The sequence below is a fragment of the Globicephala melas genome, chromosome 6, assembly GCF_963455315.2.
Source record: "Globicephala melas chromosome 6, mGloMel1.2, whole genome shotgun sequence".
In the NCBI taxonomy this organism is placed as follows: Eukaryota; Metazoa; Chordata; class Mammalia; order Artiodactyla; family Delphinidae; genus Globicephala; species Globicephala melas.
The window spans coordinates 88,824,634-88,836,137 of record NC_083319.1 but is presented as its reverse complement, the minus strand read 5'-3'; the positions used below and the strand labels follow the sequence as shown (position 1 = coordinate 88,836,137).

Genomic DNA, 11,504 nt, shown 5'->3' with positions numbered 1-11,504 from the left:
ATGGGAGCTGTTAAACAGTAAACCTGACAATGACAAGGCCCTGAGGTTCCTAGCAGCCTCCTGAACGAGTAGAGCTCCCCAAGGCCACACCCAGGGTCTTGACAATCACCCTGCCCCTGCCTCAGTGTACCACCACAAGGCCCTGGGGGGAGAGGCATTACATTCTAGAGCCTGCTGGAGCGAAGGCCAGGCTAACTATTGCCATATGAGATCTTCACACACATCCTCAGCGCGTGTTGAGGCGGGAGTACTTGGCCCAGGATCTCCCAGCCTGCAAGTGGCATTCACTCTTCTGGCCCATAGATGTTTCTTGTGCATCTACCACATCCCAGGCACTGTCCCAGGAATGAGGGCACAGGGATAAGCAGAACAGGCAGGGTCTCTGCCTTCCCAGTGGGAGAGCTGGCCAGAAATCTATCAACTGATAACCACTCCAAAAACTGCACACAATGATAAGTGCCACGAAGACACATGTGGGAGGAGGGTGGGGCAGGGGGCTGCTTCCTTGACAACACCTGAGTCACTCCCATCAGCCCCTGAGACACCACACACACATCATGTCATACCCTCAAAATAATTTTTAAAATCCTTTGTGAGAAAATCCTGCTTGCTAAGTGATTGGGCACCTCAAGGAGGATATGAGGTTTTATTATTGGTCCCTATTTTAAAGAAAGGGAAACGGAGGCACAAAAAAGACAGGTAATTCACCCAAGGTCACACAGCTAGTGAGTGGTGTGTCAGGATTTGAACCTAAACTAGCATGGCCCTCAATCACCAAGCCTGGCTCCTTCCATTGCTCTCAGCTAAACCTTCTTAGGAATCTACTTGGGGTTGAGGATGCAGAGCTGAAACAGTAAGTTGCTCTGGCCTGAATTTATACCCCAGCTCTGCCTATGTAAGTATAGGCAAGTCATCTCTTTTCTGAGGCTCAGTTTCCTCATCTGTGAAATGGACTTGGTAGTCTCCAACTTGAAGGGCTTCGAGATTAACCTTGATGACAATTAACCAAAGCAGTGCCCAGTGTTGGTGCTCCATAAATGGTGGAGGCAGTGGTGGCACACTTACAAGCTCAGGGAGGGCACTGGGTTCCAGCTGGGCTCCAAGGCTGGGGGACGATGCTGCTATGAGCTCCCACACCACATCCCCCCAGGAAACACCTGGAGGGTGCCCAGCTCCAGGACCAGGTCAAACCCCTCCAGAGCCCACCCTGCTATGCCCAGCCCACCTGCCCCTGTTCACACAGGAAAGAAGTACCCTGCAGGGACCCTGGAAGGGAAAGAGCCCAGCCTGGCATCCTCCTAGCTCTGGGAGTTTTCTGAGCATCTGCAGTGCACACCCAACCCAGCAAGAACCGGGAGGTCTGAATCTAGGTCTCTCTGGCTGCAAATCCAGTGTTCCTGTTGCTCAGGAGAACGTCAGGTGGAAAGGAGCTGCTGCTGGGGGCTGTCAGTCTATGCCAGGATTGAGACAGCCATGCCCCAAGACAGACTCCAGGCAAATGCACAGGGCATCACAGCAGAGGTGAGTGCCAGCCAGCAAGGCAAGGCAGTCAGAGTAGGCCACCCTGGAAGTGACAAGGGAGCCCCAACCTGGAGGAAGAGAAAGGACACACAGCAGGGGAGTGCAGGGAAGAACATCAAGGCCCAGGAATAGCATGAGCGAGGGCCCTGAGGAAGGAAGGAGCTTGGCATGTTTGAGAGGCTGAAGTACAGCAAGTTGACCACAGGCAAAGGCACTTTAGACTGCTTTGCATTTTCCCCACCGTCTACCAGGCAACACACTCCTGTGCTCAAGGTCACATGGTGGTCTGGGAGAGAGCGTGCCCCAGGAAGAACCCCATTCCTGCTACCACCTTCCTTGCCCCCCTTCCCTTTTATTATCTCCTGTCTGTAACTCTCATTTCTGCCCCCTTTCCCCACCTTTCTCCTCTGTTTCTCTTCATCTCCACTGAGTCTTGTCACTCCCCTTTAGCTGTTTCTTTACCCCCTCCACCTCCTCTCCCTCTCTCTCCCTCTCCCTCTCTCTCTCTCTCTCTCTGCACCCTCCCCCAAATGCTTCTACATTGGTACTCCATTATTGCATCTCCTATCTCTCCAACTCTCTCTTTTTTGCCTCTCCTCTCTCCGGTTTCTCTCTTTCTACCTCCTGCCCCAGGCCAGTCCCCAGGGCCTGCTCCCGCCTCCACCTGCCCCTTCCCCATGCGGGTGCCGCCTCCTGTGCACAGCGCCTCAAGCCTTGCTAATGCGTTTCGCATGGCGCGTCAGTCAAACACCCTTCTAATGTCCTTAAAGCACGCGGAAAATTGCATCCTTATGAAAAAGAACAAAAAAGCAAATTGCCTGGTGGAGGCGGAGCAGCCGCAGGGCTCTGGTGGCGCGGAGTTCAGAGGGGATGAACTGGCAGAGGTCTGCCGTTGGCAGGAGCCAGAATGCCACCTCCTCCCCGCCGCCTTCCAGGCAGCACCAACACCTACCTTCTCACCTCCTTACGTACTACTTTTGCCCACCTCTCCACGTTTGTTCCCACCACTCTGACCTTGTTCTGTGTCTTTAAGACCAAGCTCCAAACTGCCTCAGAACCTTTGCACTTGCTATGTCCACTGCCAGGTAGGCATTCCTTCTTGTCATTCAGGTCTCAGCTGAAGAGTCAGCTCCTGAGGGAGACTCTCCCTGACCACTCTGACTAAAACTGCCATCACTCTCATTGTCTATCACCTGCTTTATTTTCTACAAGGCATTTTTTACTTCCTGAAATCATCTTGTAGATTTAATTGTGGCGTCTATGCTTCCAACATGAGCTCCTTGCATCAGAGACTGAGTGCCCCATGACTAGCACAGTGCCTGACACATAGCAGGCGTTTAATAGATACTTGGTAGACAAAAGGATGAGACTCATTCCGGGCAGACAGGGGCCACTGGGGACCCTAAACCATCTAGAATATACCAAGCTGATGGATAAGGGGCAGTGGAGACCCACAGAGCTGAAATCAGATCCAAATTCTGCCGCTGACAGCTGTGTGTCCCTGGGCACGTTGCCTAACATCTCTGAGCATTATCTTCATCTTCAGAATGGGAGTAGGGCACCTATCTTACCAGGCTGTAACTGGACCAATGAGGCGGGAAGGGCCTGTGTCCCAGTCCTGAGAACCCCACCACATTCAGTTACTGCTTGTTAAATGAATGAATGGCCCAAGAAAGAGCTTGATTAATATCAGACAGCCCATGATAGCGCTGATGTCAGACACCGTTATTTCCTGAAACACTAAGAAGGAAAAATTTTTAAAACGTTGCCAATGAAGACATAACCCAGTGTTTTTTTAGCACCTAGAATTTTTATCCCATACTTACTCAAGGATCTCTTTTGAGCTTAATAAGACATAAATTTCTATCGCAGATCACTACTGAGTTTACATTAAAAGGAAAAAATCAGGGAAATCAATGGACTGAGTGTTCCTAATACTTCTCTGAGGTCAGAGCCACCTATGAATTGATCCCCCCACCCCTGCAACCCACAGCCCTGTCCCCCTTAGCCTCTGTCTGGTGGGTGAGTGGATCTGAGTTCCCTCCATGCTGTTGCCCTGTGTCTTCCTGCACCTTGAGGAAGATCCCTTCCTCCCCCCAGGCTTTGTGGCTTTCTCCATCGAGAGTTGGTGCCTGAGAGGTGAGGGGTCTCCACTGTCCAGCCAAGGATACCTCCTTAGGGACAGTCACATCCTGCAGACACAGGGCCCACAGTGCCTGGAACATACACCCCCCAACAGTCATATGAACCCAGATTTCAGAAATGGGAAGATGCCGTCTTAAAGTCAATGAGATGCAGTGTAATACAATGTGAGAACTAGGACAAAGGGAACTTTTGAAGTCACAAAAGGGAGGGGCCCCTGCAAAGGCAGGAGGACCGCCTTCTGCTGCACCATGGATGTGGAGTGGCCTAGGGACCAAGGCCAATGAAGAACTTCAGACTCAGATGCATGACCCTGTTGCTGTTGTCACCTTTCTGCCCTGCCCACCTATGAGGAAAGAGGAGTCCTGGCTTCCTTACTTCCCTAAAGTGGGGCTGGGAGGATGGTTTTGGAGATGTTTCTTTCAGCTCAGAAAGTCTGGGGCCAGACTGAGCTGGAGGGGCCTATGGGGCCTCTGTAGTCATTCTTAGCCTGGCTGCAGCCCTTGAGAAACCTGGGCCTGGAGAGGCCTTGGGGGCAGAGGCTTGGGGGATCAGGTGGTCCCTTGAGTGTAGAAACGAAATCAGGCAGTGGGGCAACCAAAGACGGAGGAGATGCCTGGTTTCTCCTTGGACCCTGGAGCTCCAGGAAGGTCCCTAGGAACTGTTGCTTACTCCAGGTTGAGCGGCGGCTGAGCGCCGCTTCAGGCCCTGGTTTCCCCTTAGGTAGAGTAAGAGAGCACCCTCCGGCTCCAGGAGACGCAAACCTCGCACCTGGCCGGGTTAATGTGGCCCTGGGTCCCTGTTTCTTTTCTTCCACGTTATGGGTTCTCACCAATGACCCTACAGGAGAATCCAGAACAGGGGAAGAGTGTAAACCTGAGTAAACTTTATTTGTTAAAAAGAGGGGCAGCAGAGGGGGGGATGGGGAGCCCCCGCCCGGTTGCGCCTGTCATATCCTGGTGGTGCCGGCTCCGCGCAAAACCAGCGGCTAGTCGGAGGCTCTGAAACGGGCTGCGGACCCCAGGCCGGCCGCGAGAGGCCCACTTCCCCCTGAACGCTTCCTGCGATCCTGGTCTGAGCTGAGCGCTGCACAGAGCTGGGCTCCCGCTTCCGACAAGAAGAACGACTTGCTCAGGATCGGGGTCACAATCCCCCATCTCCGGCCTGCTCTTCAGCCAAAACTCCCCCAAAGTCCCCCTTCTTGCCCAGGCCCCTACCCCCACCCCATAAAGCCCAGAAGCGCAAACTTCGCTCTCGCCTCCGAGCGCTGCTGTCTGGCTAATCCCGGGTGCTGCTCACGGGGTCCTGGCTGCCACGGGCGTTCCCCGTCCACCCCCATTCCAGGTCCACTTATCTCGCGATAAGTGGCTTCGGGCCTGGGCTCCGGGCTCCAGAGACAGAGCCGCGACCTCCTTTGCTCTCCGGTGTGGTCTCCGGGTTTTGTTTCCCAGGACGTTGGGGCGGAGAAGAGATTTGTGCAGCAGAGGGGGAGGGAGCGAGAAGACCGTCCCTCCCCGAAGGCCCGGGCCTGGAGAGAGGGGAGCGGTTGCCACCAGGCAGGGAGGGGGCTTCCGCACAGGGTGGCCAGGGTGGCCGGGATAGGGTGTCACTCAGGCCTGGCGACTGCATCACCGTCCGTGGATGGGTTGCCGCTCTTCACCTAGAGTCCTGGTTCTGCGGGCTACGGCCCGCGGTAGAAGTCTTGGGATGGTCAGTAAAACTTCTGCCTCCGAGCCTTCGGTTTTTTTCTGGAGCGGGCCTGAGCTTCCATCGGGTCTCATAGGAATTACCCAAGCAAGGAACCCCGAGGTGCCAGGACGCAGCCGGCACACGGCCCCGTCCTCTCCCGGGCCTCCGGGTCTCGATCTGCTGCAGTCACCCCGTGCCCTGTCCGCCGAGGAGCACAGCGACGCAGGCGGTGACAGAAACCCCTCCCACCCCCTCTCGCACTGGAATCTGGACCCCCTCATTTGGGGCCCAGCTCCCCCACTGACCGGCTGGTGACCTCATGACAGCAGTGCCCCCATCAGGTTCCCCAGCTGTGCCTGGAGGGGTTGCCCTTGCGCTGTGGCACCGGATTTGCTGTCCGCCCTTCCTCTCTCCCTCCCTCTTAGAGCCCTAGTGCTTTATGGCCCTTTCCTCCAGTCCAGTGAGGGGGCTGCCTTGGGGAAACACCATAGAACCACAAGGCAATCTGCCCGAGGTTGCATTCCTCAGATTTAATAAAACGTGAGGACCCCGAACGAGGTCCCAGAATGGACTGAAGGACTGTGGGTCAGTACACCTCCTCTCTCCTCTTCCACTCTCCTTCCACAACTCTGCATCGTTAACAAAGGCTGTGATGGAATTTCTGTCCCCTAGGCCCAGGAGGGACAGAACTCGAATTTTCACTCCCACCCCTGCCACACTTCGAGGTGGAGAGGATTAAACTCAGAAGCGTACCTGACTTGGCTAGCCTGGGCCTGGCTCAGGAAGATTACAGCAGGACCACTACATTGAGCAGAACTGGGGGTAACCCTAAGGGCTGGAAGGGATTAGAAGGTGCACTCACACACTGATGGTCCATTCCTTCCCTCCGGACTGCAGGATTTCTCAGGCCCTTCAGGGGACAGTGACAAGTGAATATTCTGGGAGCTGTTTCAAGGTTAAGAGCCTAGAAAGGGAGCTTATTTTCCAAAGACTTGGCAGGGTTGGGGCTTGCAGAGAATTGCCTGCTGCCCTCAGAAAACACCCTCTTTCCCACTCCTCCCAGCCTTAAACCAAGGCCTGAGATGCTCGGGTACCAGTAATCCAAGTGCAGGTTTCAGGAAAGGGCGATCAAGCAGCGATTTAAAAAGGAAGTCATCAGCCGCTGCAGGTGGAGGCCATAACGGTTTTCCCATACTGAAATGCAAAGTCTTCGTCTCAGCATAATGTTCCTGACTCTCTTTCCCTCTTATTTGCACCTGCAAGGACCTGGTTTCAAATCTCCCTCCTGTTTGGAACTCTGCAGGACCAAGTTTCCATCTCTCCCCTAGCTTTAACCAGCAAAGTGGCCATTTTTCCATTTCCATACCCTGGTGGTAGTCCTAGGAAGCACAAAAACAGCAACCAACATGCAAGCTCCCAGCCCAGACTAGACCAGAGAGGAGGCAACCAGGAGGCAACCGAGGCTTTCCGTGTGTGGGGAGGGGGGAGGGAGGGCAAACACGTGCCACCAAGCCGCGCCCCTGGAAAGGGCACCCTGCGTGACCTTGAGCAGTTTGGAGTCCTCGGCCCTCTGCCTCGGTCAGGTACTCCCACAGGTGCCGGTACTCGGCTGCCAGATGCCTCCCTCCTGTGTATACCGTGGAAAACTTGAAAACTCAGGGAGGCAGGCGCCTCTGCAGGCTGGAGCTGCTGATGGTGGCCGGCCTCTGTGCAAACCCCGAGTCCTTGGTTTCCCATAGGTCTCAGGAAGGGCTGGCCCGTACAATCTCAAGGACCTCGCAGTTAGTCCTTAAAGCCCCAGGAGACTGAACCAACAACAGGAGGCGGCTCTCAGCCCCGGGCAGCTTCCGGAGTGAGCGCCGCGGTGCCCTCGGACTGGCGACCCCTGTCTAGCCCGTTTGCTACCGTCTGGAGTGCCCTGGGCTGAGAAGGAAGGGCAGGAGGTTCAGAGTGGCCCTCACGCCCAGAGTGGAAGCGATTCCTAGGATCCTGCAGCGACCGAGCTGCCTGCGTGCCCGGCCCAGGCCAGGTGGAGCAGGTCACGGCTCGAGTCCACGTAGCCCGGGGAAAAGATGTTTCAGAAGACACTGCGCGTGTCCCTCTTACCTCGCCGCGTCCCCCCTGCCAACGTCGCGGATTCAGAAACCGCCCCCCCATCAAGTCCCGCTGTGTCATAAAATATTTTATTGGAAAAAAATCACCGTCTTCGTAAGAGAGGGGTAGGGGCCCCAGAGATGTCGGGTTGTCCGGGCGCCATCTCGGGCCGTGGTGGCCTGCGCCGGGCCGCGGGGTCCCCAGACGCGCGGAAGCGGGTGTGTGCCTGGAGGCGTCCGGGCCCGGGGGGGGCGGCCCGAGGCGACTGAGGGGTGCAGGATAGGATCGGGGCGTGAATGCTCCTGGAGCGCCTGGCTACGGCGAGCTCCGAGAGGAGGCGACCTTCCCCCGCGCTGGACGTGTTTCCAGGCTAGGGCCCGCGAGCGCACGGGTTTGGCTTCAGGGTCTGTCCTTCCTTGTTTGGCCCCTAAATGTCCGCATTCAAGGTAATAATAAAAAGTTTAGAAAGCAAACGGCGTGGACGCAGAAGGGCCGACTCGCGGCTTCCGGCGGGTTATGGGGGCCGCGGACTGCGCTGGGGTTCCCTGGGCCCGAACCCTCTGCCGCGCTCAGTCCTCGTGGCTCCGGTCGCCGGCCTCGCCCGGCGCCTCCGCCGGCTTCTCCGCTTCCTTGGCGCGCTCCTGCTCCGTGAGCTGTTCGCTCGTGGGGATGGAGTTCTTCTTGGGCCTCCCCTTGGGCTTGGTGGGAGACTCCAGGCCGCCGCCCTGCAGCACCTGCGCGGGAGACGGGCGGCACCGCGTTGAGCTGGGACTGGGCCGGGGACCCCCGCGCCCTGTGTCCAGGCAGGGCCTGAAGAGCCCAACGAGGCCATTCGAGGCCGCGCCTAGCCCCCGGGAAATGGCGGCCATTTGTCTGAGCGCTGCTAGGGAAAAGCGACCAGAGGGTCCGGCAGAGGGGTTCAAGTCTTCCAGGAATCCTGAGGGTTCAGGGAGCGCGAAAGGAGCTGAGCTAGGGCACCCAGTGGGACAGAGAGCAGAGAGGGTCCCTCTGGGCACCAGGCACCGAGGGAATCGGGAGGGTTGGGCATAAGTCTCCATGGTGGAGCACCTCTTGAAGAAGGCTACAGGGGCACGGCCGCAAATAGAGGGCGCAGAATGCCACAAAAACACTCACTATTTTCTTCCACTTCATCCTTCGATTCTGGTACCACGTCTTCACCTGCAACTGGCTCAGACCCAGGGACTCGGCGAGATCTATTCTGGAAAGAGCGGGTTGCACCCTCAGCAGGGCAAGCAGCCCCCCTCCCCCTACCCGCTGGGCTTAGCCTGGCCCCGCGCTACCTGTCGGGCGTGGAGAGGTACTTCTGCTTCTCGAAGCGTTTCTCTAGGCCCATCAGCTGCAGCTCGGTGAACACGGTGCGGCTCCGACGCCCCTTCTTGGCCTTGGTGCCCGGCTCCCCGGCGCCAGGCGCCTCCAGCTTCCCGCGGAGCTGCAGCTCGAGCGGCAGGTGCGGCGCGCCGGCAGCGCCGGGCAGCCCAGGCCCCGCAGCAAGCAGCGCCGAGCCCAACCCGGAGCAGCCAAGCGGCGCCAGCGGGAACTTAAACACCGCTGCCTGCTCGGCCTTCAGCACGGCTGCGGGGAGAGAGTGGGGAGCCGGGTGAGCTCGGGCCTTGCTCCTCCTCCTGTAGATCCTCGCACCATGCGCCCTAGCCGAGAGCTCTCTCTCAGCCGGTGACCCCAACACAAAACCTTCGCGCTGGCCGGGAAGTGAGAGATTTGCGCCAGGCACCTAGGCTGAACCTCCTCGACGCCAGGGTCCCCAGAGTCTGGGAAGGGGACCTCCCCCACCCGGGCTCTGCCTGGCATTCTCCAGGCCCCAGCTGCTCTGAGATTTCAGGATTCTCAATGAACAAGGTCGAAGCTCCCAAACACATAGAGTATGTGTCACGGAAAAGGGAAACCAAGAAAAAACGGCACAGAGTTAGGAAGATAAGCATTTGCCCCAACTAAATAGGCTTTGCTGCATTCGGGGGTGTGGGGAAGAGTTTCAGTGGAGGAAGCACATCTGCTCTTCTGTGCAGGGCAAAACAGCCAATTCTGAGGGGCAGACAGCGGGTTGTCAGCAGGGGTGAAGTTGGGCGCTTCCCGGAAATTCCAAAGCACCCCAAGAAATGGGAAATTTGTTCTTCCTGTTTTCTCCGTTTAGACTCTTCCCCACGAAGACGTTTCAGTTTTCATTAGTCCTAAACGATTTTTTTTTTTTGCCCGCTTCAAACGAATTATTAACAGTGCAGCTGGAGGCAAAAGGCAGCAGAGATTGGACTCAAAACGAACAAACTGGCCCTGCGGCCCCCCAGGCAGGCGGAACACTGGCTGGAGGTTCACTGCATGTGGAGGAAGTCGGCTCCCTGGGCTGAGGTCACGCTAGAACGTAGGAGGGCTCCCTGCCCAGATAGGCATCTCACTACCAGTGAGTGCTCTAGCCCCGATGGAATCGGGAAGGGCCCAGGCAAGATGTGCGGGTGAGTATGAGGAGAGAGCCCAGAGGGGAGAAAGGATCCTTGGGGGAAGGTGAGAAAGGAAGGGCAGACCCACCCCACTGAGAGAGGCCGGTTGGAGAGAGACGGGGAAAGGCCAGAAGAAGGGGTGCAGTGGAGAGGGCACAGAAGGTCAAGACAGGGCCCCGACAAGGAAAGAAGAGAACCGAAAGGGACAGAAAAAGCCTGAGTTGCTGGTTCAAGCTCTGCCAAGGTGCAGCCGACCTGGAGCAGAAGGGCCATTCGGGCAGCAGCTCACAAACAAGCCTCTTGTCCCCAGGCAAGGCCCAAGGGGCTCTGTGCTACAGCACAGGTCGGTTCGTCGCCAGCCTGAGACCCCGGGGCTCTGGGAGGCTCCGGGCTGGCTCGGGCCAGCGTCAGCCCCCAGTATAGCACTCGGAGACACGGGCCTCTTTCCCAAAGGTCCGGCTTTCCCGGCTTGGGCAGCCGCGGCCACTCCCAGCCAGCTCTCTGTGGGAAGGCCCAGGCGCCCGCGGCCTGAGGTCGCTTTGACCCGAAGTCTGACATTAGTAGTCTGGTCCAGCGCCCACGATGGGGATGCGGGCTCGGGTCCCCGGGCCTGGACTCCTCGGGGCTGGAAACCGCAGGGTCGCAGCGAAGAAGAGAGCGAATGCCCTCCCGGCAGGCCTGGCCCACGGGCACGAGGCCTGGCTTCTGCGCGGCCCAGCGCCTGCCCCCTTTGCTTCCCCGCCGGGAGCGCGCAGAGGGAACGGTCGGGGGCCTGCGTTCCCGGAGCTGCGTCCGAGAGACGCCGCGGCTCGCTTCCTCCCGCCGAGCCCGGCCAGCGCCCCGCGGCCCCAGGCCCCGCACGTACCCAGGTGGCTGTGGAAGGGCCGCGCCGCCAGCAGAGCCTGCACGCCGAACTTGAGCAGCTCGCCCGCGGCGGCGGCGGCAGCGGCAGGAGCGGCGCCCTTGGGCCCCGGAGGCTCAGTGAGGATTTCCTCGATCATGAAGCTGCGGTAGCGGTGCGGCCGGTGGTCGGCGCAGCCCTCGGGCGGGCCGAAGCGCACTGCGCCCGGCTCCCCCGGCCGCTGCATCGCGGCGCCCCGGGGCTTGGCGGCGGCAGCGGCTGGGGCGCGGGGCCCGCGCGGGGGTCTAGGCCGGCCCGCAGATCCGGGCGGCGCGCGGGCGCCGGTTCATGCCCCCTCCCCCGCCGGCCGGCCGGGCGGAGGCACAGGGCGCGGGCGGGGCGCGCGGGGCTCGGCCGGTCGGACCCGGGACTGCGCCCCCGCCCCACTCTGCCGCGCCTCTAGCCCCGCCGGCCCCGCGTCACCGCCCCGCCCCGCCCGGCCGCCCCGCCTCGCGTCGCCGCCCCCCACCCCCCAGGCCGAGCCCGAGGGAGGGCCAGAGATGGGAGGGTGGCAGGAGGGAGGGGGCCGGGAGAGGGGCCGACCGTCCCAGACAGAGGGAGACCCAGCGGAGCGCACGCCCAAGAAGGATCGAGCCGGAGAGCTCGGGAGACAAGACCCCCGGGGATGGGAGCTGAGGGATCGAGAGAGAGGTGAGAGAGGGTCTACAGCGAGACAGCGAGGGCCACAC

The 11,504-nt window shown here is 59.1% G+C and overlaps 1 protein-coding gene across 1 annotated transcript; it reads right to left on the bottom strand.

Annotated features, from left to right (window-relative positions):
* Positions 1-8,015: 8,015 nt before the first annotated feature.
* On the bottom strand, positions 8,016-11,002 carry BARX1 (BARX homeobox 1). The gene is made up of 4 exons (XM_030847314.2): positions 10,780-11,002; positions 8,748-9,039; positions 8,581-8,665; positions 8,016-8,180 (listed from the first exon to the last, which is right to left on the bottom strand). Exons 1-4 carry the CDS (start codon positions 11,000-11,002, stop codon positions 8,016-8,018), a joined length of 765 nt encoding a protein of 254 aa, XP_030703174.1.
* Positions 11,003-11,504: the final 502 nt, after the last annotated feature.